We start from the raw sequence: 25,749 nt of genomic DNA on the forward strand, positions 1-25,749 counted from the left end.
TGTTCCCATGCAGACACGTGTGAACAGAGACGGGACATGACAGAGGCCAGGGTGATAGCAGAATGGCTGGGCAAAGCCTGTGGAGCCATTGCTGCCCTGGGGACCTCCACCTGCATACGTAAGTACAGGCCCCCTCGGGCTGAGATAAGCACACAGGACCTCTGCAAGGGCCTTATCCCAGCACGGTTATTTCCTGGCAGCTGGCTTAGAGCCACTCAGGCCCCGAGCTGCTCCAGAGTAATCCCAAGGGGAAGCATAGCGTGGGACAGGGAGTTAAACCCAGTTTGCCCTGACTGTATCCTGGAGGCTCCAGGCTGCCATACCCATGGCCATGGCAGAGTGACTTCAGCTGCACTGGCAGTGCTGGGAGGAGAGCACTGGGGGTGGGTGGGTGGGTCTAATATGAATAATAATTAAGGAGCTGGCCTTGATACTTTAAAGCTGCCAGAGAACAGCGTATACAATTCCTAGAGTGCAGCCAGTGCCTTATTTTGAAGTGGGAAGAAGACATTCCTCTTTCCTCTCAGCCGGCCCTTTTCTCATGGGGTTGTGTGGGTGCAGCGGGCTCAGCACCCCAGCATCTCACCTGGCTGATGCAACCGGACTCATTGACGCCGTCAGAGATCTGGTTGTATTCTTCCTCCCAGGCTGGGAACTTCGGAGGTAGGAGGATCTCGACAGAGTCCAGGCGGTCCAGGCTCCTGCCAGCAGAAGAGAGGGTGTGAGGGGTGTCCCCATGGTGGGTGCAGAGCGGGGGCTGTGCTGGAGCTGCCACCCTGCCAGGAGAGCCAGCCCACCCCTGGCTGCAGCATCCTCTGCCAGGCACAGGCACACATGGCAGCACGGGGACAATGCTGGGCACCAAGCCCACTGCTCAGCCCCTGTTGCAGCTCCTGGAGAAGAAGGAAGCACTGTCTCACCTTGCTGGAAGGATGGGAGGGATGTGGGAGGAAGAGGAGGGATGTGGGAAGGATGAGGTTGCCCTGTTCTTCTATTCCACCATGAAACCCTGAGTGAAGGTGTCCTTGTCACAGACCAGGTGGAGGACATGGTTAGCCATGCCAGCCTGGGTGAGCCGTGAGGACTCTTCCTCCTGAGTTGCCCATGGTGCTGTTTCCTCCATGTCTGACAGGGCCAGGGGTGCACAGGGAGCCTGGGGGACTGTGAAGCTGAGGGCAGGGTGCGTCCCAGCTGGGCAGGAGCCCTGTGCGGCCTGTGGACCTCCAGGGAGGACCGTGGCACCTCCTGAGTCTCCATCCTGAGGTGTGATGAGAGCAGGGAGTAGCCTCTTTGCCAGGGGTGACGGAGGAGACACCCCAGGGGACCCACCGCTGAGTGGCCAAGGGCAACGTGGTGCCCCGAGCGCCAGGCTACCTGTTTGTTGCCTTGTTTCCCTCGGTCTGAGAGGGCTCTGTCCGCGAGCTCATCGCACACCCGTGGTGCGACTCGGGCGCGTCCCGGCGCAGGTGGTGTCACCGCCAGCCTCCCTGCGCCCACACGGCTGCCTGCGCCCTGCCCCGCCATCGCAGCCTGCCCGTGGGGAACCCAGCCGAAAGGCAGGCAGAGACCCCCTCACGGGGACAGACGGCGTGTCGCCCCCCTGTCGCTCGCCCCGGCTCGGGCTGGCGCTGTCCCTGCAGCCCCTCGCCCCGAACGGCTGACGCTGCCCGGGGACGGCCGCGGCAGGGAGAGCGGGGCCTTGGCGGGGGCCGGCACGGGGCTGTGCCAGGCACGGGGACCCCGCGGTGGTCCCAAGGAGGTGGCCCCGCAGCGCCAGAGGCCCCGGCACCCAGCAAGCTCCGCGGTGGGGCCGAGCGGGCGGGCGGCAGGTGGCAGCCGTGCCCTCGCTCCGGCGCGGCTGGGCGGGCGCTGCCGGGGCCGGCGGCCGGGACGCGAAGTCCCTGCTGGAGCGCAGCGCTCAGGGCTGCCCAGCACCCTCCTTCCCAGGCAGGATCCTGCCCGCCAGCAAACCTCCTGCTGGGGACCCAGCGCTGGCAGCGACGCCCAGCCCTGCCCTCGCCCCTCGCCCACGCCGCTGCATCCCCGGCGGCCAGCTCAGACACCCTGCCCCGAGTCAGCCCCTTCCCCAAAGCTGCCCGCCCGCGGGCTGCAGCCCGGCCCCCGCAGCCCAGGTAAGCTCAGACCCTGCTGGACGTGACCTGAAGGGACAACGAGCACAAGCGAGGAGGAACGTCAGTCACTCGGCTTGAGTGTTTTGCATCGGAGACCCCTGGACCCAACTCTGCTCCCCCTGAGGCGGACGTGAGGGCAGGGAACGGGGATGGATTCAGAGCAGGCATTTCCAGAGCTCCACACAGTTAATTTTGTCACCATCTCTCAGCAGAAAGCAGCATCTGGTCTGCAATCTGAAGCCACCATGAGGGGTCTCCACACCTCCTGCTGCACCCTTACTTCCTCCTGGCTCTGTCTGCTGAACATCAGCCGGTCACCCACAGTGGCTCCCGACTCCTCCTGCCCCTCTGTGCTGCTCACATCCTCCCAAGCCACAGTGTCTGAAACACTGGCAGCCTGTTACAGCCCCTGGGTACTTGTCCTGGCAAGCGGAGGAGCTGGTGAGGATGCTCGACAGCATCAATTTCAGTCAGGCGGTCCACACAGACCCCATCCTGCAAGGACCAGCCTCTTGACCCAGCAAGCCTTTGCTGTGTCCCCCTTGCTCTGCTGTTCATCTGGCTCAGGCCACTCTGGGTCTTCCTCCCTCAATACCTGGTCCCAGACCTCTTAGCTCATCTCTCCTGGCCTCAGGATATTACCCAGCCTAGTGTGCCAGTGGGGCACTTTCTGGCTAGTCCCACGGTCTCTGGGACACCCGTGGAGGCAAAGCAGATGGCACAGTCCCAGTAGCCTGTGGGCTGTGTGCCCAGTGTCCTCAGTCGCGCTGGCTGAGCATCTTCCATGTCTAAATAGCATCAGGGGGTTGGGATCTTTGCACTCCCTCGGAGGAGCAGATGCTTACAGGGGAAATCCACACAGCTCCATCAAAGGAGTGCCCTCCCCATCACTGAGGGGACAGGGACATGGAACAGGCTCCTAACACCACAGCTAACCCTGTGGGCTGTCTGAGCTGGGGTGCAGGAGCCCTTCAGGGCTTGGGTCCCCACATGGGTTCTCCATGTAGGTGCTGCTGGCTAGACCCCAAGGACTGCTTCTGGTGTGGCCCCTGGGGACCTGTGCAGAGCTCCCAGAGGAGCTCCAGCATTACCTTTGTGTGGTGCTCTGCTCACTCAGGGACTGTTGGGTGGCCTTGAGGTAACTCTGCCTCCGAGCTGCAGTTTTCGGGGATGGTTTGGGGCTGGTTTCTGAGTCTTCACTATCATCATCCCCCATGGCTTTGATGTAACTCCCGCTCCGCATGCGCCGGCACGGGATCTCACTGTCTTTGTCCCGAGACAGCGTGTTGTTCCACTCCCCCTGAGGCACCTGCAAGAGTAAGGGGAGCATGAGCAGATGTGAGGGACGGCACCTCTGGGACCAGCAGGATCATGGGGACTTGGGGGGATCAGTGGCAAGGACAACTGTTGGACCCTCAGCTGGAGTGTAGTGGGAATGGGCAATGCAATTCCTTTCCAACCCTCCCTTACCGGTTCATGCCAGGCAGCCCTGTGTTTGATTGCTGCTGTTTTAGCACATCTACCCACAGCCATTCACCCCACCGCCACTGCAGACCACCTTCACGCTGGACCATGCTTACACGGTTGATACAAGCTGCACAATGCCAGGCACGGGGAGGGAAGAGTCTCACCAGATTTGTGCTGGGCACTGGGATAGGAGTGACACACAGCTGTTTGATGCAAAGCCCATGCTCATTTCATATAAAGTGCACACACTGTTCAGGCCAAGGCGATCAAGAGCTGTTGTATACGAGGACCTGTGCATCAGAGCTCAGATCTTCACTAGGTCCGACACCTTTTAAGGTTTCTGAGCTGGATGGGACTCTCAGTGGCTGAAATTCATCTCTGAAGCCAAGCCAGGCCCTCACAAGTCCCTCTAGAGCAGTTTGGGCATGCAGACCTTGTGTTGGCCTCCTTGCACAGAGCTGAGTTGTACCTTGTGCAAGAAAAGCATTTCTAACTTCACTGAAGTGACAGCTTTGCAATTAATTTAAGGCAGACATGGTCACTTGTTCCCTCATTAGAGACGGGTGAGCTGATGTTTCCGCTGGAAGCCTGAAGCACTGAGCACCCGAATTAACCAACACCACTGCCTGCTGCCCTATGAAGGGCTTGGGTAGGTGACCAGAGGCACAGCTGGGTGCCTGGCCGGCAGCAGAGCCAGACACCTGGCCAGGATTGATCGGGACAAGAGCCACACGCGGTGTGTGATGGGCCAGGAGAAAGATGGGGCAAACTGAGTTGCCAGGAGCAAGCTCTGGTTTCATGTCTGATGTGGTTTGTAGTTGGCCTTTGACTTGCCCTTGAGCTGAGGAGACGTGGGCAAGGAAAAGCAAGGGAAGATGTGAGGAATGCAGTGATGTGCAATCCATGCAGACCCTGGGACAGCCCGAGGTCCCCCGGGCTGCTGCGGGATGCAGGCTGGCTGGGGAGTGCCATGGGGAGCAGTGAAGGGTCTTGCACTGAGCACAGCTTGTGCTGCCCAGAATATCCATGCTGATTTTGCTAGGTGAGAACTTGGACTTGTCCAGCTCCCCAGGGCGCTGTGGGATTAATCAGCCAGTGTTTATATAGTGCTCTGGGGATGCGCAGGGCTGTGCTGCAGCTAACTGTGATGAGCCAGAGCTGTCAAGCGCTGCATGGTTCCCATTCCCCTCCTTGTTCACAGCAGGCATGTTCTGTGGGAGCCAGAGCTGGCCTGAGGGTGCTGTCTGCTGCTGCTGGGGTGCAGCATCTTTAGATGAGCTTCAGATCTGCAGGTACCGGCTTCTTGTTCTCCTGAGAGGGCCTGGGGCGTGCCAGATGCAGGCTCAGTCCACGCCAACAGCTTAGCTGGCGCTGAGGGCTTTCTTCTGCCCAAAGGAGCCGGGGGTTCAGCCCATGTCCTGCCAGCCTGCTGCCTGCTGTGTGTGTTCAGGAGAAGGCAGGGGGTGACCCCAGCGCTATGTGGAGCAGAAACCCAAACAGCCTGTGGGACCACTTTGGTGGTGGGGCTCCTGCCACCCTGTGTGCCTGTGAGCCAGGACCCATATTACTGGGGGACACGGAACAGAGAGCCAGGGGCATTGTGTTGTCTGTGCATGAGATCCAGGTGGGGACTGACGTGGAGCCAGGCTCACACGTGAAACACAAACCTGGCCAGGCGGGGCTGGGTCTGCAGCCCCTGGCTACGGAGGTGAGAGTTTGCCAGCAGCCAGGCATGCCAAGCAGGGGCCAGGGAACTTCATGACCATCCCCTGTGAAGTGGGAAATGCTGTATTTTGTGGGGCAGTGAGAGGTGCTGGGCTCAGCCCAGTGAGCCCAAGGGCAGAGTGGGCATTAAAACCTCGGGCTCTTGCGGCTGCTCTGATGCTGCTGCTTGAGGGCTGGGTCTGCGGGTTGCTCAGCTCTGCCTGGGCTTGTGCATCTGCCTCCTGGCCTTGGGCATTTTCAGTTCTAAGCAAAGCAACACAAAGATAGCATTTTCAGTACGTCTCTGCTGGTGCAGCTTGTCCATGGCAGCATGAACCAAGCACCCCACAGCGCGGCTTGCCCTGTACAACCCTGTCCCTTTCCTACAGACAGCCTCCACCAGCTTCTCCGTGGCATTGTGACAGCTTGCTGGTCCTAACTGAGCTGCTTTGTTTCCCCTTTCCCTTGCCTCTCCTCTACTTTGCACCTTGGCAAAGGCAGCAAGAAGCAAAGCTGCTCTTAAGGTGCTCCACATTCCAGTTTAGCAGCATCAAGGGGAAGGCAGATACTTGGCAGGACACCCTTTGAATCTGCTGCCCCACTTCGGAGCGTGTCCTGCCTCTGCCCGCAGGGTCCACAGGGACTCTGTCAGCTCTTGCTCCTATGGGACAGAGTGCAGGACAAGTGTTTCAGAAGTGCTACACCTGAAAAGACAAATAGGTGCCCTTCAGGATCTTCGAAAGCAGCGCAGGTACTTGAGGTGCTGTTCAGGATCGTGCAGGGTGCTTCTCTGCCCCTGCAGGCACCTGAGGATGTGAGGAGCCTGTCCCACAGTCTCCAAAGCTCTGTGATGGGGTTGAAGAGCCACGAGCACTTCCTGCTGCCAAGGGACAGACCTTGACGGTGGTCAGTGCAGCACCTCAATGACAGTGACTTTTCTGGCAGTTGAGACCCTGGGCTCTGGACACAGACATGTACTACAGAAAGGACAAAGTGGAGATGGGGGCTGCCTTCTGCTGCACCTAGCGCTGGCACAGAGAAACTCAGGAGGTTCCTCACAGTCAGTGGGAGCCTTGCTGCTCTTCATGCCGGTCTCACAGATGCAGGATTCGCTCTGCCCATGGTGGTTCTGTTGGTGTTTTGGAGGATGCCCAGGTCGAGAGCCTTCATAGGTAGCTGATGGCACAGAGGGCTTGGGGATCAACCCTGCCCAGCGGCTGCACAGGAGGGGAGGAGCGGACAGCAGAGATGCTCTGCCAAGCTTCAGGATGTGACCCCCCCTTTCTGCCCGGTTTGTGTGGTGGCCCCTTTCTGCCTGGTCTGTGTGGTGGCCCGTGGTGCAGGCATGCGGGATTCAGGCACGTGCCCACCCCACGTGGCTGGGCTCCGCTGATGCCATCCTGCCACAACACTGTGTGTGGCAAAGCAGCAGTGCCTTCTGGCTCTTCTGCTCTCCATGTCAGAGCTGAGCGTGGAGGGAAAAGGAAAGAAAGGGGCACACAGAGGTTTCCCCCATCTTAACTCTGCCTGGGGCATTCCCCAGTCACCTAGAACATTAATGGGGGGAGAGAGGAGGGAAGGGGAAAACTCCGGTGCAGGGGCGAGAGAGCTGCACTGCTGCCATTGTTTCGGTGAGGTCTGGGGGAAGAGAGACTCACAGAGCAAACAGGGTTTCCATTCACGCACGTGCCAGCTCTGACATGCAGCCCAGCCTTGTCACACACAGACATGCACCACACATGAAAGCGCCTGGTGAGGCACCCGTGGGATGCAGGGTGCACGTGCCATGCAGCCAGGCACCAATGCAGAGACTGAGCCCAATGTGGGTACACTGGTGCTCCCTCCAGGGCTGGATCCCTCGTGGTGTCCTGAGGGCTATGTGTGGTCTCAGGCAAGAAAGCAAGCTGGAGCTCCGGCTGCCCCATCTGTCCTTTTGGCAGGGCACCCTCTGGGAAGGACCTGGGCTGTGTTTCCTTGCCCCGTGGGAGCATTGTGGGGCTGGCATGAGGGCAGCCAGCATCTGTGGAGTGGCCAGCACTGAACTGGCCACCCACTCCTGATTATCGCAAATTTATTTTGGGGGATAGTGAAGATTAATGAAGCTCTGGTGCAGTCTGACTGTAAAGTGGGGCTGGGCCGGCTAATCTGGATGATGCACCAGGCTAATGGTGCCTGCGGTATGATTCTGTCCCCTGGGAGCCCCAACACTGCCTGTCCCTTCGATGGGTATCCATGGACATGGGTCTAAGTCTGTGCCAGGGGCAGAAACGCTGCTCAGCCCTGCCTGCCCCTGTTCACCCCCTGTCTGGGGCACCCCTCACTCCAAGGAGCTTCTTGGCCATTGGGAACCTGACCCCTCAGTCTCTTCCCTTCCATCACCCACCGCACATGGGGCCCATGGTGGGGAGGGGAGAACAGAGGACTGTCCCTTCCTGGGGACTCTGCTCTAAGGACAGTGCTGTGTCACCTTGGGGTGCCCCTGAGAACCCCCCTGCCCTGATGGGACAGGGCTGGACCTGAAACTGGGTGATCACCCACTCTCAGCTCCAATGTCTGGGTCTGGAAAAATCACATGGACCCCTGACAGCCCCCAGTGAGCCCCAGGACTACCCAGAGCCTGCAAATGGGGCAGAGGAGGTGAATAGTTTTGGGGGCTTACACCAGCCTGAAGGCTGGGGGGTCCTGTTTGTCCTCCTCCCACTCCCCCTGCCCTCCCTCATGCCAGAAGGGCACTTCTCCACCGCTGGGACCCACCAGGCACATCTGCCTTGCAGCAGCCCTGTGCAGGGCCTCCGTGCCCCTCAAGCACCGGGCTCTGTGGGCAGGCAGATGCACATGGTCTCTCACCATGGTACAAGCAGGGAGTGGGCTTGTCCTGCTCCAGGGGGGAGCAGGTGGCAGGGGACACGTGACCTTGCAAAAGGACATTTCCCACACACTGGGCTCCAGAGGTGACCTCTCCATTGCCAACTTAGTCCCCTTCCCACGCTGGGGAGGGGTCTGGCTACAGTCGCCCCGTCCTACTCCAAGGGTCCTGAGCCCTGTGCCCTGCCCTTGGCGACTCACATTGGCAGCTGGGGGCCAGGTCAGCCCGAGCATCCATAACCTGTCAGCTTGCAGAGGCACCGAGCATCATCCATGTTTTCTGGACTGGCTGCCCAGTGTCTTGGCTTTGGTGGCAAGATGCTGCTGGCCACAGGGGCTGCACACCCTGGCATCCCCCAGTGCCCCTCCAGCCATGCCACTGGTGGCTGCCAGCTGCTCCCTGCCCAGGCTGGTGCTCTTGAGTCTGGTGGTCCAGGCTGCCGACACTGTCTGGTGGTCCCAGGAGGGTCAGGGCAGGGAGGGAGCTGGGTAAAAAGCTTCCCCTCAAAACAAGATCCCTACCTGGCCGCTGCCTGCGTCGGTTGGCCCAGGGCTGAGGGGCTGGTCCCACCTCCGCGGGGGCTCGCTCGGCTGCAGCGGGGTGGCACCCGTGTCCTCCCAGCCGAGTGGTGGGGCTGCCCAGCTGCTGGCTGGGCTCACGCCACCCAGCTGTGCCCACAGCCCTCCGTCAGGCTGTCGAGAAACGGAGGCTCATTACATGCGCGGGGAATAACGAGCAGGGCAGTCTCGTCCCCCCAGCGTGGCCAAACCCCAGAAGACAAGGGGCTGCCAGGGCTGCATTCGGTGCCCGGGGCTGCCTGCACTGGGCTCTGCCGCCGCACCCGGGGGGGGATCAGTGCCGGCGCATGTTTTGTCTGCAGTTCTTTCACCTCCTAATGCTTAACTGGAAGGATTGGGGCAAAGAAAAAAAAAAGCAGGCCGGGAACATTTTTTCTGATGACATTCCTGATGCAGTAAGTCCCTCTGAAATTTGATTTGCAGCTGTGGCTGGCAAGGTATCGGAAGCAGAGTGTGCTTCGATGATTTATCACTCTTTAAAGCTCCTAAGCCTGCTGGTCACAGCCACGGAGCCCATGACACCTTTACATTAAAAAGAATGCTGGAGATTTACATACATAGACTAGTCCCCTCCTTTCCCCATGCAGGCCTGGCTTATTTATCTTCATTCCTCTCTCTAGGGCACAACGAGATTTACGTTCCTCAAGCGCCACTTTTTGAAACAGCCCCAGTGACCTGGCGCTCTCGGTGATGGCCCGGGGGGGCGCGGTTTTCAAACCAGCATTAGCCATGCAGGCTTCTGCCATGCAAGCAGGGCGGCTGACACTGCCCTCCTGGCCCCACCGCCCTGCCCCGTGTGCGGGTGAGCAGCGAAGGCAGCCATGCCTGCAGAGCTGCAGGTCCTACCAGGGCTCCGGGGAAGCTCTGCAGAGCAGGGCTCACTGGGCACGCCGGCACATCCTTGTGATGCATGGATATAAGGGGTTAAGCATTAGTTATTACTGGTGGCCTTCAGACTGTGAGATGGCAGCGGTGCTTCGCCTGGAGGCTGGGGAGCTGTCTGGGTGGGATGCGAGCCACAGCCCCTCGGCATGCCCGGCTGCCTGGGCACCGAGTGGAAACAGCTACATGTGGGCAGCTACGTGCCTGGCTGCCCAAGGGTCTAGCCCACCACAGCAAGGTCTGGGTGGGCAGTGGGGGTGTGCTGGGGTCCCACACCAAATGAGGATCACAGCAGAGAGTGCCACGGCTCTGCGGTGTGTGTGAGCACATCACTCCTCCCCACGCTGCCCTGGTCCAGCACGGGGGCTGGGGCGTCCTGGGACAGCACTGCAGTCGGGGGAGCTGGACCCCACCAGCACCGGTGTCCCCACAGGAGGTGTGGTGGTTTGACCCCGGGGCCTTGGTGAATTTACCCCCCCCCCCAGTGCTCTCCTGGCAATGTGATTTGGGGTTGCAGCTGAACCACCTGGAGCGGTTTGATAGGGTCCACCGGGCAATGGGGAGCCTCCTGTAAGGGCACCCCCTGCCTGCCTGCGCTCCCCCTGTGCCGAGCCAGCATAACCCCCGGCTGCACCCACCTGCAGGTAGTGGTAGGCTAAGTCTTGGTGGCAGGACTTGGATTTCAGCAAGGCTTTGTCGATCGTGGCAGAGGCCTTCTGGCACACTTCCCGGGCATGGCTGAGCGTCAGTGTGGACCAGGAGCCCCTCTTAATGTAGTTGGAGTCATTGTTGATGGGGATATTGGTGCAAGGGGTGACCTTGAGGTCGTTATTGCTCTTGGAGGATTTCAGCATGTGTTCGCTGATGGTATTGTAAGCGTGCATGAAATACTTTGGCTGGCTATGGTCCGGCTGCCGGCCCAGCGTCATGAGGCCCATTGGGTTGCGGTAGCTGCAGGTATCGCTGTCTAAGTTGTCATCTGAGCTCCACCAGCCTGATATGTTAGATCTGCTCCTCCGCTTGGGCTCGGAGGTCTTCGCGCGGTCTTTGCTCTTGCTCCTCCGGTTTTGCTTGGGGTCATCCACCCCCTTCTTGCCGTTTACGTTGCCTTTGGTGGGGCCCTCCAGAGACTGCGACTTGGCAAACAGCTTCTGGACAGAGTGGACAAGGTGCCGGATGCGGCCAGGGCTCTCGCTCCGGTGCTTTGCATCGCTTCTCTGAAACTGGAGGGTGCTAAAGCCGTCTCTGTGGATGGGCAGCTGCTTCTCAAACTGGTCGAGGAGGTTTGCAGGCAGGCGGTTGATTTTAGTGGCTTGGGCATGGCTTGGAAAAGGGTTGTCATCTGGGACCTCGAAGTGGGAGTTGTAATGGATGCGGGGGAAAGTGCTGCTGTTGGAGATCTGGTTGTTGAGTGGAAGGAGACAGTCGCCATGGAGGGTATTCTGGGCTGGGAATCGGGGATCCATGGTGAAGGAGTCGGTGGGGCTGAGGAGATAAGGGTTCCTGTCCTGGGGGGCATAAAGAGAGTCTTGAGGGGAGTCCAGGTTATCGGAGAGGTGGCGGCTTCTGTTATCTCCTAAGCCCTTCATGGTTCCAGTGTTTCCTAGACCATTGCTCAGGGATGGTGCAGCAGAGCCCTTGCAGAGGCACTGACCGTGCTCCCCCGCAGATGTCCCTGCACCTGCAGGAAGAGGACAGATGCTCAGAGCCTGCCAAGAACCTCTTTGGCAGCCCACTCCTCACCAGGGTGTCCCTGTGAGGGCTGCCCCAGCTCTACAAGTAGACGCCACCAAGGCTGAAGGATGAAGGAGAGAAGCAGGATGGGAAGAGAAGGGGCATGAGAGCAGGGGCTGGAGAGAACAGGGTACAGGAGAGGAGGAGAGGAAGGATTCATTCTTTCTAGCTGCAGTTTAAGTGCTTGTGTGAATCAGTGCTCAAGCACAGGCTGCTTAAACAATGCTGCTGCTATTTTTCTGGTCTCTGCACATGTTTATTTAATAGAGTTCCTTCCCTAGCCAGTAACAAAAGCTAGCAGGGGCACTGCCAGCAAATCACTGCTCCTGTCCCATTTGTTCAGGGGGATGGAGAAAAACCTGCTGTCAAACACTGCACATGGGCCTTGCCGGAGCCAAGGGAAGTCTGGAGCCGAGCATCCCATCTTCTGCATTATGCTTTGTGTTTCTGTGGTTACTGAATCTTGGAAGGGGGCTGGCAGCCCTGCTCTGTGTGTTGCAGCTGCGCTAATGTGATATGATGTCAAACGTCCCCTCTCAAATGAGTGCCCTGGCTTATGGCATGTTTTACCCTGGAGGAAATTGTTTCAGTAGCTATGATGAGAGCAGAGGTGTTTCTGAACACTCAGAGACTGACCTGAGAAGCTGTTTGCTGCTCAGCCGATCTTTCCTGCCTTGCTGCATCGCTCCTGGGGGAGCTGTGTCACCCTCGAGCCTGGCCATCTGCCCCTTGCTATGGTCCTCTGCCGCAGCGAGGGACTGGGGCTGGCCACCCGTGGCCCATCCAGCAGGGACAGGCGTCCTGCGGGGCAGCTGGGCAAGGCATCCCCTCAGGGCAGGGGAGCTCCTCACAGAGGTTTCTCCGGGGCACTTACCCTGTCCTGCTCGGCTTGGAGGGATCCGCATCTGCACTGCCTTATACAGGGGAAAAAGACAAACTTTAGGGGGCTGCTTAAAGAAAATCAATGAACATATAGATGAGTTGTCGGTCCATGAGTTGATTTTCCATACTTAAAACCTGTTTGAAATCACATAGTGCATAAACTAATTCTTACTTCCTTTTACCTTTTAGTTTCTTATTTCTTTTTTGTTTTAGTTTGTCGCTTAAAGGCAACTCGTAAACACTGAGGCATCCTATGGGTGTAAAAATCCAGACCATGAGATCCTAGACTACTTTTTCAAAATCCAGGGCCCCAAACCATGTGCACACAGCTGAACAGCTGCTCCTTGGTAAGACGAAGGTGCTGCTCTGGGAGCTGGGACAACAGGGGTCTGTGCAGAAGAGCCATTTTCCAACACTGGGATGATCCAATGTTCCCCAACATGCACCTGGAAAGGGAAATAGTGCCTGGGCCCTCAGAGCCACTGATGAGTTTTTGAGAAAAAAACCCATCATTTGCTTATTCCTGGAGAACAAGTAGGACAATGCTGTGTTCCTGTGAGAAGCAGAGCTGGTAGTCCGGGCTCCTGGGTTCTCCCTGTTTAGCCAGATTCCACTCCAGTGTCCCTGAGGAGCCCGTCGGACTGTGCAGCCTGGTCAGCAAAAGCAGCTAGCACCACAGCCGCGTGGGGAGCGGCGTCAGCAGTCGCTGAGGGCGATAGGAATTGACAGGCTTGTTTTCATTCCTCACACAGGGAAAAAGTGTATTAATAATGAAAAACAGCTGGGGCTTTAAATAATTGTTTGGAAGCACACAGAAAAAGAAGTGCCATGTATTCCATAGCTTGATGGGTTTTAAGAAGTCTCAGTTTAACTCTGTAGCTCCCAGTGGACTGGCACAGCAAACCTGGTCTTTCTGGAGCAGGGGCTGGCAGAGAGTGGGTGAGTGCAGGGGGTCCTGCCCTGCCGGCCGCCCCGCGGTGAGCCCCGCCGAGTGCATCGCCACAGTGCCGGGGTGAACCTGCCCGGCTCTCGTCCCCCCAGGCGCCCTGTGGCCCCACACAAGGCTTGCTCGGTCCTGCCCCCTGGGGAGCTGCGGGCCCCGTGGGGAGGGTCCCCTTGCCGTGCTGCTGACCTGGGCCCTGCAGCTGGTCCATCCGCCTTCACCTACAGCCTGGTGCCCTGCCACTGGCCTGGGTTTTGGTGGTGTGGGACAGGCGATTTGGCCCTCGGGCGTCTCCACTGCACAGACAGTGCCCGTGCACTTTGGGCATGAGGAGGTGGCTGTTACCCTGGCCTGAGCTGGGGGAACGTCGGTCCAAACCCGCCCTTCTTTCCAGAACACCCAACACAGCCTTAGCCTTGGCTGGTGTCCAGCTGCACACAGTCCCTGTGGGTGCCATTCTTCTCCCGTTGTGCTCTCCAGCAGCTGGGTGCACCAGCCTTCCTGGAGTCCCTTGCCCGTGGGACAGCACCCACGTAAGCTGGAGGAGCAGCAGTGGGTGCTGGCTGGAGAGATGCCGCAGAAGAGATGCGTGGATGGTCTAGGCAGTCTGGCTCCTGCTTTGTGCAAGCCAGCATCAGCGCAGTGGTTGAAGAGCGGTGACAAAAGGCCCCAGGAGATGTTCTCAAAGGAAACCCTCTGGACAGAAGAGAAGGATGGGTGTAGAAGGACAGGCTCCAGATTGAGCCATCCATCTGCTCCTTTAAACTCCAAACAGCCACAAACGGGCAAGCTCAACCCTGCCTGACTTGGAGGGGAAGCCCTGCAGGCAGCAGGGAGCCCAAAGCCTGCACAAATGGCACCTGATCTGCCCAGGCTCAGCTCTGCCCACTGTGGCCTCTCTGCCGTGCCCCAGCTCTGGATGCCCAGCACGGTCCTTCGCTTGGGCTCAGCTGCCTGCGGCCAGCCTGGCTCTGACGGGCTTCTCCCATCACATCGTGCTACAGGAGTCAGACAGTCCCCTGGGAGACAACACAGTGCTGATTTGATTATAATGGGATGTCTCTGGGTATTGATAGTAAATACGTCTTTTCCTACAAAGGGCAATCAATATTTGAAGCAGAAATCTCCCAGGCACTCCTGAGAGACTTCAGCCCTGTGACTGCTTCACCATAAAGCACATCAGCATCACCGCTTTTGTGTTCACTGGGCTTCAGAATAAAGTAAAACTGCCTTAGGACTCAAAATAAATAGGAATGAAATGAAATTAAATAAATGAAATGCAATCAAAGCCTGGCTTGTAAGGGAAGAATGGGGCTGGGGGCTGGGCTGGCTCAGGATGGCTCAAGAAGCAGATGGGGAGGGAGGAGTGACTGAGGGGGCTGTGGGGACAAGTGGGAAGGAAGGAAAAGTGAAGTTTGGTGGGGGGGCTGGTGGGGCAGGAGCAGAAGGTATGGGAAGGCTGGCAGCAGTGGAGGGCAGGGAGCTCCCTCTCTCCCAGGCTGGTTGTGCTCTTGCCAAGAGTGGACACTTGCTTCTATATGGCAGAGGGTTTACCGCTCCCTTTTCCTCCTGTGGGCTCTTGCAGGGCTGCCAACAGGTCCAGATCTTCCTGCCTGTCCTGCTTGACCTGGGCATCCCTTCACATGATGGCCAGCCACAGTGTGGGGTGCCAGCCTTGCTGCTGGGCATGTGGGTCAGGGCTAGGGGGGTAGTCGGGACTCCCCCAGCCCCTGCTGCCCACCAGGCTGTGAGTGCTGCATCCTCTGTGAGCTGGTTTCCCTTTAAGATGGATTACTGTCTTTTCATTACATTTCAATTACTCTCTGCAATCCTTGGCACTTTCTTGAGATGTGGGGTCAGGGAAGGGAAAAACCCAACAAGCCTCTTCCCCACCATCTTTTTAATTTGGAAGAATGAAGAAGCCTGAAATTAAATCTCCCAAATCCATGATCCTGAGCTCACAAACCGGGCAAAGGCTGTCTCCCAGGATAGCTGCCCCGTGTCCCTGCTGTGCCCCCTGCCCCAAGTCAGGCACCACGGCGATGAGGCAGACGGCCCCCCACCACGGGGAAGGCACCCAGAATGGGCAGCAGGAGACCCTGGTTAGGAGATGGTCACAGCAGGGGCTGCCAGGGTGTGCAAAGGACACATCCCCGAGACCAGGGGAAGGGGCTGGTTTTGCTGCACTGCCCTATTTCCTCCCTTTCCCTCAGCCTGTGTTTTTTGGGGAGTTATCCTTCCTCTTCCCAGTGGCTTTGCTGATGCTCAGAGGTCTCTGAGGTGCAGCGGATAGCCTGACCCAATTTATGGCAGTTTTGTGTGTCCCAAGCCCCTCTGAACCCCAGCAGACATCAGTTTCCTCTCCGGCACGGTTTACAGCAGCAGCACTGGAGCTGCCTGTTTGCAGGCTCAGGCCAGCCACACTGAATTCACTTACAGCAGCCCCTCCTGCAAAATACATCTGCAGCTCCAGACACTGAGCAGTGTATGAAATCTCAGATCATGCAGGAGATGATAGCCTTGCCTGAAGAAGCTTCCTGCTCAGCACAGCAGGGACTCCTCTCCTGCCCTGGCTGAGCACTGCCAATGCTTCCCACCTGTAGGACCCACAGCTGCTGTGCTCATCTACTGGAAGTGGGAGATGAGGCTGATCCGGGGGCTGCCAAAGCTGGTGGGAGATGGTTCACTCCACTTTAGGAAGACTGAAATCACATCTTCATTGTGAACTGAAAAGCATCCTGTTGTAAGAGATACTTCAGTGACTGCAAATATTTGCTTTTCTGTCTCTTTAACAGCACAGAGATTAGGCTGGCTCAAACTCTGAGCAGAGCAAGAGGTAACCAAAAGGAACCGGATGGATGACACAGCTGCAATGCAGTGTAGATACCTGCAAAGCAAGGATTTCCTAGCTATCTGTCCAGCCCTCACTCTCACATGCCTGCCCAGCTCATGGCTGCCCATCCAGCCAGGCGCCCAGCCAGGCAGTGTTTAGCGAGTCCTTGAAATTATGGTTTGTAACTCCTGGCAGAAAGCGTGAGCAAGAAGTCTGCTGCCAAAATGTCAACCAAGGCAGCACCAGGGCAGAAGTCCAACGAGCTGTCTTGGAGATGGCTGGCTGTCTTTGCAATCCTGTAAAGCTCTGAAGCTTCGGCTGTTCACCTGGGATCTCTCTGGTGGCAGCTCCAGCCTGTGATGTCCCATTCTGCCCACCCTGCACACGGAGAACAGATCTCCTCCATCCTCGGAGACTAGCTCCACGTCTCCTTGGAGGTGCTCCATCAGGCCATGCACTGTGTCCTTGAGAGGACAGCTGCCCAGGAGATGGTGGCCATGGGTCTGTCCCCATCTCCCCACAGTAATTCCTCCCCTGTTCCTGTGACATGGTGGGGGCCAGAGGGCCACTGCTCCACAGGGGCTGCTCAGAGCCTGTTCTGAACAGGCTCCAGCCTCAGGACACAAAACAACAAAGCCTGAGAGGCCCCTGTGCTTGTGGGAGGGCAGAGCACCTCCTGCAAGCCAGCCCTGCCAGGACCACCAGCGTGCACCCACCTCTGTGCACCATCAGGGACTTGGGCAAACCAGCTGCCACTGCCTGCTGTGCCACCGCTTTAACCCTGGGGGTGGAGGTGGCTTTCTGGGACACACCACCCTTTTTCTCATGTCTCTGTGTTCCCCTGGGCCAAATTCCCGGCTTAAGTTCTGCACCCCCCCCCCTTAAAACAGCTTATACTGAGGGCATGGAGAGGACAGGGCAGACCCTCTGCCCTCGCTCAGCAAGGAGGGGACAAGAGGAGGCAATACAGCATGTTGCCCCGCCAGCCTCGCCTCGCTGCTCTCTGCCAGGCTGTCCCAGGATCTCACTCTGCTGTTAGCTGGCATTTACAGGCCCGACGGTGGCAGAGGCAGCCGCTGCAGGGGGTCGCTGGGCCGGGGTCGCTCCTCACCACGCCGGGGAGGGCACAGGGAGCTCCGAAAGCACCCTGATGTTCACCGGGATTTCTGCTCCTTGTGCGTGTGTGTTAGGGCTGTGGCATGAGGGCAAACACATCCGTGTGCCTGTGGAGTGTGTGCGCGTGTGTTCGAGTGCCGTTGCTGGTGGTGTGACCCAGGTACGGGATCAGGCTGGCCCTGCCAGGTGCTGGAGGTGGCCCAGAGGGCAGCCAAATCTCCCTCTGCAGCTTTCACATGGCAGGGGACTGCAGCCTGCACATGGGTGCTTCTGCTCCTGTCGAAACTGGGGAGCTGCAAGCACCGGCCTGGTGGCTGCACGTCACCCCCAACGCCGCAGTGCGTGCGGTGCTGTGCTGCCTCCCTCCCTTCCCCATGCCCTTGGCACACACCTGCCATGCGCAAAGCCCACGTCCTCTCCTCGGCTGCTCTCCTCTGCAAACGGCCATGGCTGCCCTGACTGAGTGGTGCCTTGATCCAGAAACAGGGACTCGAAGAGCTCTTCTTTCTCCCCCAAATCACAGCCTAAAGCATCACTCCCCCCATTCCCTTGCTTCCTTCTCCTCTGCCTCCCCCTCACAGCTTAGCCACAGATTTCCTGCCATTCCCACCAGCAGAGCTTTCCAACAGGCTCTACGTTTGCTCCCTGTGGAAACATTGAAGCTTCTGCTCCCACACTGCATGCCAGCCCAGGGGCCTTCATCCTTGCTAAGTGGAGGGAGGAACCCAACACCTCCTGGGAGAGCTCGGCACTCTCATCCCAACCTCTGTTGCGTCGATCTAAAGAACATGATGCACCACAAAGTCACTGCACCTGTACAAAACGCAGGGCGCCAGCCATAACAGCCAGATCTTGGTCCAGGTGGTGCCAGCCAAAAGCCAGAGGCACTCTCAGCAGGCTTCCTGGCTGGCATTTATACAGCCATCACAGAGTTGTTTAGGTTGGAAGGCATCTCTTGAGATCATAACCTTCGACGCAGGGTTCCCCTGAACAGGACTGAGTGGAAAGGGACACGTAGTGCTGAGGCAGGGCTGGCCATGAAGTGCCAGGAGGGGCAGGAGAAGCAGCGGCCTGTAAAATGTGACTGCTCAGGGTGCAAGTCCTCCAGAAGGAAGAAACTCCTGTTCTGATGGGGCTGCAGGCACCCTTTGGAGTCAGCTAGTCCTGCCCTCTGCTGATCAGCACTTCCAGGGGCTCTATGTACCACAATCTCCCACGTAAACCCCAGTCCAGCCATCCAAGCTGGCTGCAAACACATGGGTGGCTTTTATATATAGAAACCTGGCAGCATGCTAATAACTAGCTAGATAAGGAATAAATGATTTACAACCTGCAGAAGAAAAATGACTCCCCTCACCCTGCCGCGAGAAGCTTAAAAAATTGTATACTGTGGTGTAGGTGACGTCGCTCTGCCTACACACATGAATTCAAATGTTCCCTGAATTAGCAGGAACACTTCATGTGGCATTCAGCGAGGGGGGCCGCCGGCTTCCAGGGCGTTACATTAATGATGATTCAGAGTTTAGAATCTAATCGCAGGGGATAAAAATAGCGATCTTCTACTTAGAACAATTCATTATACAACAGACCTTCCACCAGCCTCCTTCTGCTGCTCGCTTCTCCCTGGGAAGTTTCCCACTGCTACCGGTGAGCTTCACACCAGGACAGAGCGGGTACTGGGTCCGCGCAGCAGGCAACGCTGCCCATTCTGGGCTGCTGGGAAGAGCTTGGGCCAGGGTCTCCTGAGGAGCACCCGTGGGATTAACGTCACCTGGACTTTCCCACTGAGGCATGTGACAGCATCACCAGGAGAACCGGGACAGACCTGCCCTTTGCCCCTCACTCTTCGTATAGCAAAGGCGGGGAGATGGTGGCTTCCAGCAATTCAAGTGCCTCATCTACCTAGGATACCTCCTTAGGAGATGGGTGACTTGCTTTACGAGGGTCAGTCTGCTCATTGTCTGAAGGGGTCCCAGTGGGCTCACCCAGCTCATCCACAAATCCAACTTGCAGGCAGCAAACGCTAGATGAAGCAAATCCCAGCTCCCAGCATAGGCTACATTGGCGTAGGAGCTGCAGAAAGCATGCAGCACTGATTTCTTAACGCTGCCGAGTCCCACGTCACTGGTAGAAGGATGTCCTCACATCTCACTTCATGTATGAGTAAGTGGGTTGTGTCTTTTTAATGTGGAATCTGCGTTACAGCTCCCGAGGCTGCATGGTAGCCGAGTAGTGCCCCGCAGCACACCTCTGGCCTCCTGCTTGCTCTTCAGGCAAAGGGACATCTCTGCTGAGACTGCCAGCTGATGCCCACTGCAGTCATGGGGAGGGACGAGATCTGACTGGAGCCATCCCAAAAGAGACAAAGAATAGTTTTTCTTCCTTATATGCTCTAGATACGACTATACTACTATTTTTATTTTTTTTTGGTAGTGGCAAAACCAAATGCTGTGAAAATCAATGGCTGCAATATGACAGATTTTTGACTTCAGGTGTTGACTAAAGCTGGAGGAGCATATGAACTCTAGAGAGACAGAGAACTTCTTTTCATGCAAATGTCACTGGTAATATAATCAACTCTCAAGGGAACAAAACCCCAGAAACTTTACAACGTATTTGTCTCCGTCCCTAAATAGAAGTTTCTCAAAGTTCTCCAGAAGACAGGATCTGCTCTGAAGAAGGAAATGCGAAGCATTAAGTAGGTCAAGTGAGACAAACAAAGGCAAGATAGGAAAGGGAGTGTTTTCAGGAGGAAATCAGGAGTGCTGATGGGAGGGAGTGGAAGGACCTGGGCAAGAGTCGCTGCCTTTCAAAACCTACCTGCAGTCTCTACTCTCTGACGGGGCACTTGGGACACATGCTGGTGACAACACGGTGCATGTTCCCAGACCATTTGGGATCAAAACTGATTTGTTCTGGTCAGGGCTGTTCAGGAGGCCTGGCGGGGTGTGTGTGGGTTTGCAAAGCTCTCCAGGGAGCAAGCAGAGGGAGAAAAGCACTTAACACGACTGCCCTTGACCTTGCTTATGCTGTGACTCCCAGGGATGGAAGTTGTCCACACTTGCACTGAACACGCGTGACACAGAAGGTAGCAGGCCACTCTGCTTAGTCTCTGCTGGATCCTCCTGTCTATTGCACTACCAGAGCGAGCAGCAGCCCCAGGACCAGGGGGACAGAGGACTAAGGTGAAGAGGAGGTAGTGACAGCTGGGAGGGAAGGGACAGGCTCCTCGCCCCAGACTCTTGCTGTGCAGCAGTAACAGGGTGCTCCGAACAGTGATGGCTTTTGCTGCTGTTCCAGCAGGTCTCTGCAGCTTTGCAAGGATGTTGCTTTGCTCCAGGGCAGATGTTCCTGTTGCCTAAAAGTCCAGATGAAACTGAGCAGGTCCAGATGAAGCTAGGCAGGGCCCTGGCTGCGTCTAAGATGCAGGATGGAGATGCTCTCTGGCAGTGTATTTGCTGACTGCCTGAGACAAAGCAGCTCATGTTGCCTGAGGATCCTGGAGCAGGTGGGCAAAAACCAGCAGCCCCCTCTGCCATTCTTTCTAGAGAGCAGACTGAGACTCATCTGCAGCCTCCTGTGTGCTCAGAGCTGCAGGAGCACTTCCTTTGTCTCAAAATAGGTCAGCGCAGAGGCGTGACGTTACTATAGCAATCAGTATTAGATTTCGTAACTTTATTTTAGTGATAGGCGTGTTGCAGGATTCACTACTAGATGGAGGGAGGGTTGTCATTGAAACACCCTCTCCAGCTCCCCTTCTGCAGCCTCCTTCTCCCTCCTACTCTGTTGGCCCTCGTGCCACAAGCACACAGCTCTCTGGCCATCCTGTTGCCCCCTTGCCTGCTTCTGAAGAATCCCAAAGTCACCCCTGGGCATACTGTACCTCTCACAGCTTCCTGGGCTTGGGGACTAGGCCAGATTCAGCATCCCATGCACCTTGTGTTCCCCTGGGCTCCAGAGCTGTCCTTCATGAAGACCTGCCAGGCAGAGAGAAAAGGGAAAATGTCCTCAGGTCACAAAGAGCAGAGTGGTGTCTCCTGATAATGTCCCAGGCCATAACCCTGATGCTGTAAAGACACAACTCTGATCAACAGTCAGGTTGTCTTCATTAAGTCCTAGCAAAGGCACAAAGCAAATGGGAGAAAGCATCCTACATAAAAAGGCAGAGGCAATACCCATGGAAGAAGGGCAGGATGCAGAAGTGAGCCCCTGTGTCCCTCTGTGTTGTATGTGGACTGAAAGGAAGGACCGGAACTCAGTTAAGTGGGGAGGACAACATGCAAAATGCCCAGGCTCCTTGTCTGGGGACACAGGGCTGGGGCAAGCCCCTCTGTGGGAAAGTGCTCTTTGGCTTTCCTTCCCTTGTTTCTTTATCATGAAATAATCCCTCCAGGAATCCCCTCGCTGCCTGTGGCTGTATCGACATTTCCTGGCCATGCCAGGAGCTTACTGTCTGGGGCTGGGGTGATTCTGTAACCCCCCGTGCCTCACGTGCTGGGCTGTTCACTCTTCTCTGAGCCATCAGAGAACAGGTCAGGCAGGGAAGGACAGTCCTGGGGATAAACCCCCTGACTGGCGTGGCAGATGGCAGCCAGGTACCTTTGATGTGTCCTAGCTACAGACCTGCCAAAATCTGCGCCTCACTCTCACCTACCGGTGCTGCTCATCAGAGTTTTGCTTGAGCAGCTCACACTGTAATTCTCTTCCATCTGGTCACTAAGTGCTACTGTATCGCAGCTAAAGCATTGTACTTCTTGCTTCATTGTCATTCACCATCAGCTATGCTGCAAACAACTGAAAAAAAGGATCCCTGTACGAAAACTAGTGTGAATAAATATGAGGAAAAAAACCCAATGTTTCTTAATGTCCTCAAAACCCGACGCATCACAACAGAGAACACAGCCTGAATTATTTTATCAGTGAGATTAAATATTATTTGGAATTTACATCAATTAAGTTCCAGGGTAGGCTTGTGTGTGTGCATGCATGCTTTCTATTCTGCACTGAGAAGATGCAGGCACAAGAGCTGGGACAACCTGGGGAATTCAGCTTTTGCTGCTGAGAAGCAAGGAATGGGAATGGCATGGTAACTCAGCGCCAGGAGTCAGCCTTCCTTTGCAGTACCCTTTTTCATTCCTACCTGCACAGAGGCCATCTGGGTCTTGAGAAGCCCTGCCCAGAGCTCAAGGGGGCTTTAAAAGAGGTGAACCCCAGCTCCTTGACTGGGAGGATGTATGGAAGGCTGGAACAAGGACACAAACCTTGGAAATTTTTCTAGGAAAGCTGGATCTGAGGGGTGGGTTTGGCTCCCTTTCTGGTGAAGCAGAAGCAGACCAAACCGGCGCCCTGGTGCCAGTGACAAGACAGCAGCTCTTTGTCCCCAGAAAGTGTCCCCACTGCAGTGCCCATGAGATCCCCGCTCTCTCACCCTGCCACCACCCAGCAGGAGGGGTTTTCTCCCCAGGGTAACTCATGCCTGGGGGGGTCTTTGGAGACACCCCGGGTGCAGTGTATGTCTGGGTTATGACAGAGGCACCATGTTTCCTTTCAAACACGTTCAACAGCCCTCCTTATAATCTGTCACAAGGAAGGAAAGGCAGTATGGACAGATACAGTGCAGGCATAGAATAAGAGGGCTTGGTGTCCAAGAGGCATTCAGAGACTCTCACAGTGGGTATTGCAACAGACAGAAGAATGGAAAGCCTGGAAAGATGAGGAGACTGCCCTCCTAAATCCAGTACAAACCCTTTTCACCTTCCCACTAGCTATGTACCATTGGAACCCCAGCAATGCAGAGGAAATGGTTAAAGGAAAGGCACATGTCCTGGGAAAGCCAAGCAGGAGACAGCTGTTGTTTACACAGGGCAGTCACATCTGTCCCCAGGGCTCACCTGTTTTCTACACAAAAACACTTGTTTTTTGAGTTTCTTGCTGCTGATGAGTACTCAGCTGTGAAAAACAGAGACAGATGCTTTGTGCAGGAGATACAGCAAAGATTCTTCCACCTAACCACGGCGGCCTCTGTTCTGGAGGCATCAGCTCTTGAAGACACAAGACAATTGCACGTCCCAAACTGAGAGACGCCTGAGCTCAGAGACGTTGGTGAGGTTGCAGGTTGCTGCCAACAGGCTGCCGCTCGCAGCACTGAACGCAGCACTGGGTGAATATGGTAGGACTCGGTGAGGCAGGTCTGGGAGCTGCGGAGAACCATGCAGCAGTAATTGAACTGACACCATTCAACCCTTCCACAGCCCTCTCCATGTGAAAAGTGAATTCCCACTACTAGTTGGGTTAGGTTTGAGCCAGTAATCCAGACACGTAGTGCCTGCAACAGCCATCAGCACAGCCAGTATCCACGGCTCGTGCTGCCTACAGCTGCCCACAGTGTCAGTACTCATCTGCCAGCAGCAAAGCTGTTGATCTCCTGCTCTGATGCCACCAGTATTGTTATGAAGGGTAGGTAATACTAGGTATCACTAGAGCCACTGATGTCCATCATGCAAGTCATCAGCATCTGCTAGCAATGCTCTCAGCACCCCTCCTGGGTGCACAGGTATCCACCACTAGTGCCCAGCATCCTGTACCAGCACTGGTAGCTACTTGTACTGGAAGTATCTGTTCAGTACTACTATCACCCATCACGTCTGTGTCTGTCACCGGCACTCTCAGGGTATCCTGGAGTACCTGCAGGAATGGTGCTGATCCTGGGACTCCCTAGCACAGAGTGACTCCGACGGGTGGGAGGAACGGTGCCTGGGCTCCAGGCCTCCGCTCACCCAGCAGATTTCTCAGAAAAAAAGATGCCATTGAAACTCCCGATGAAGAAACAGTTTTTTCTGTAATGCTGCTTTTGTCTTTGTGTGCTACTGTTGCACTGAGAAAGCAGTGCTATAATTACCTTTAATTAATATCAGCATCAATGCCCCAAGGAAATGTAAATGAACAATTGTGCCACCAGCACAATTACATTACATTAACTACCAGTAGTCCACCTCCATCATCCCTCTCTTTCTCCCATTCTCAGGAGCAGCTTGCTCATGTCATGGCTGCCACGTGGAGAGGGTGAGATGGAAGATGAGACGTGGAAGGACGCACACTGCTACGAGAGGTGGCGCAACCTCAGGCATGTGGACCACAGACCGGGGGGATGGTGGGGAGCATGGGGCAAGTGGGGCCCCTGAGCTTCCAGGCAACGAAGGCACAGGATACCGGAGGAAGCAGCCAAGGGTCCTTCCAGGGTGGTCTGTATGCTCCCATGCTGTTGTTTGCTCAAGGCTGTCCTGCTGATGAACTGATGTCCCTCTTCCACATGGTTCAAGACACTTCTGGTGAACTATGGCCTCAGACGCTCTGCAGCCAAACCTCACTGGAGAATCAGCTCACATTTATTGTTCCTCCAAGCCCCGGTCCAGGAGAGAAGGGTCACAACCTGCCCTTCTGTAGCCCATGTGGTTCTGTTGGACTTGAAGCGTGGCTGGAGAAGACCCTGAAGAGACTGATCTGGTGTTCATGATCCCTGACATTGCCACCTCAGAGCTGGCTGCAGCTAAATGGCAGAAAGAGGCAACTGAGCAAAGGATCCTATTGCCTGCTGGGGTCTCCAGGCGAAGTCAATGAGGGTTTCAGTCATGACTGAGCCATGGAAAGCACAGCCTGCCTATGTGGCATCACGGTGGGAAGGGCAGGATGCTCCTTCCCTTCCAGCCACCAGCTCCTGGGGCCACACCAGTGTGGCTGCAACCTGAGCAGAGCAAGGTGAGCAGGGCAGTGATGGTAGGCATTCCTGGGAAGGTGCAGATGGTGCTGGGATTTAATTTTAGTGAAATGTTATGGGCTTAAAAAGCAGCATTTTGAGCTGGGTCTATGTGAGAAAGGGAGGTCTCTCCCTGGCCAGTCCCTCACCTCCCACTGCAGGGACTTTCTCCTTCTCTTCCAAACTTGAAAGAGCCTCAGCAAACTGCCCGTATCTGCTTCTTGTTAAACCCAAGAAGAAAATAAGTCTTCGTGTCAGGGAACCAGCAAAGTCATCTGCCTGGGCTTCTCTGTTTTGCAGGCAGCCCCACATGAGACCCAGAGCTGTGGCACCAGAGAGAGGCCGTGGGTCCGAGCGAAGGTCCTGCCAGCACAGCAGGGACATCCGTGGGGACGGAGCCGGCATGCAGGTCCATCATAGGGGCTGTAAGATATGGGTGAAGAGCTCAGCCAAGCATGCAGGCTCCCAGTGATGACCAGCACTGCTGAATGCAACGTTCCTCTCCTCCTGCTATCATCCCTAGTTTGACTTCCTTGTACTACTTAGATTTACAGACTGTAAATTCAGGTACAGTCATTACAAACCTCTGTCTTGCTCTCCTCTAGGAAATAGGCCATAGCATCGTTCTGTCTAAAACCAGCAACAGAAATAATAAAAATAAATATATGTATGTTCTTGTACCTCTAATCTCATAAACATTTATCTGGGTAGAAAAGAATACATTTAGCTCCTTTGGGTCTCCTAGAAAGAATTAAATTTTGTATGAAGGATGCTTGGTGCCTGATTTGAGAGCTGTCACTGCTTCGTGTTCAAAGGAATGTGAAGGGAAGGGAAAAGGGGTGCTGCGGGGAGGATGGGG

The 25,749-nt window shown here is 56.2% G+C and overlaps 1 protein-coding gene across 3 annotated transcripts in view; it reads right to left on the minus strand.

The window, feature by feature from the left end:
• The window catches only part of DLGAP4 (DLG associated protein 4), a 229,573-nt gene that overhangs the window by 53,075 nt on the left and 150,749 nt on the right, over positions 1-25,749 (minus strand). For 2 of the 3 annotated variants that reach the window (XM_080405349.1, XM_080405350.1), the window contains exons 3-7: positions 21,021-21,114; positions 10,268-11,310; positions 8,691-8,861; positions 3,224-3,441; positions 587-701 (exon numbers count right to left, since the gene is read on the minus strand). In XM_080405349.1, the coding sequence (XP_080261475.1) occupies positions 587-701; positions 3,224-3,441; positions 8,691-8,861; positions 10,268-11,218 (1,455 nt within the window). In that variant the 5' untranslated portion in view covers positions 11,219-11,310; positions 21,021-21,114. The remainder of the gene's footprint in view (positions 1-586; positions 702-3,223; positions 3,442-8,690; positions 8,862-10,267; positions 11,311-21,020; positions 21,115-25,749) is intronic. The other variant, XM_080405351.1, reaches the window with a different exon arrangement.

This window comes from Falco punctatus, assembly GCF_963210335.1.
Source record: "Falco punctatus genome assembly, chromosome: 10".
NCBI lineage: Eukaryota > Metazoa > Chordata > Aves > Falconiformes > Falconidae > Falco > Falco punctatus.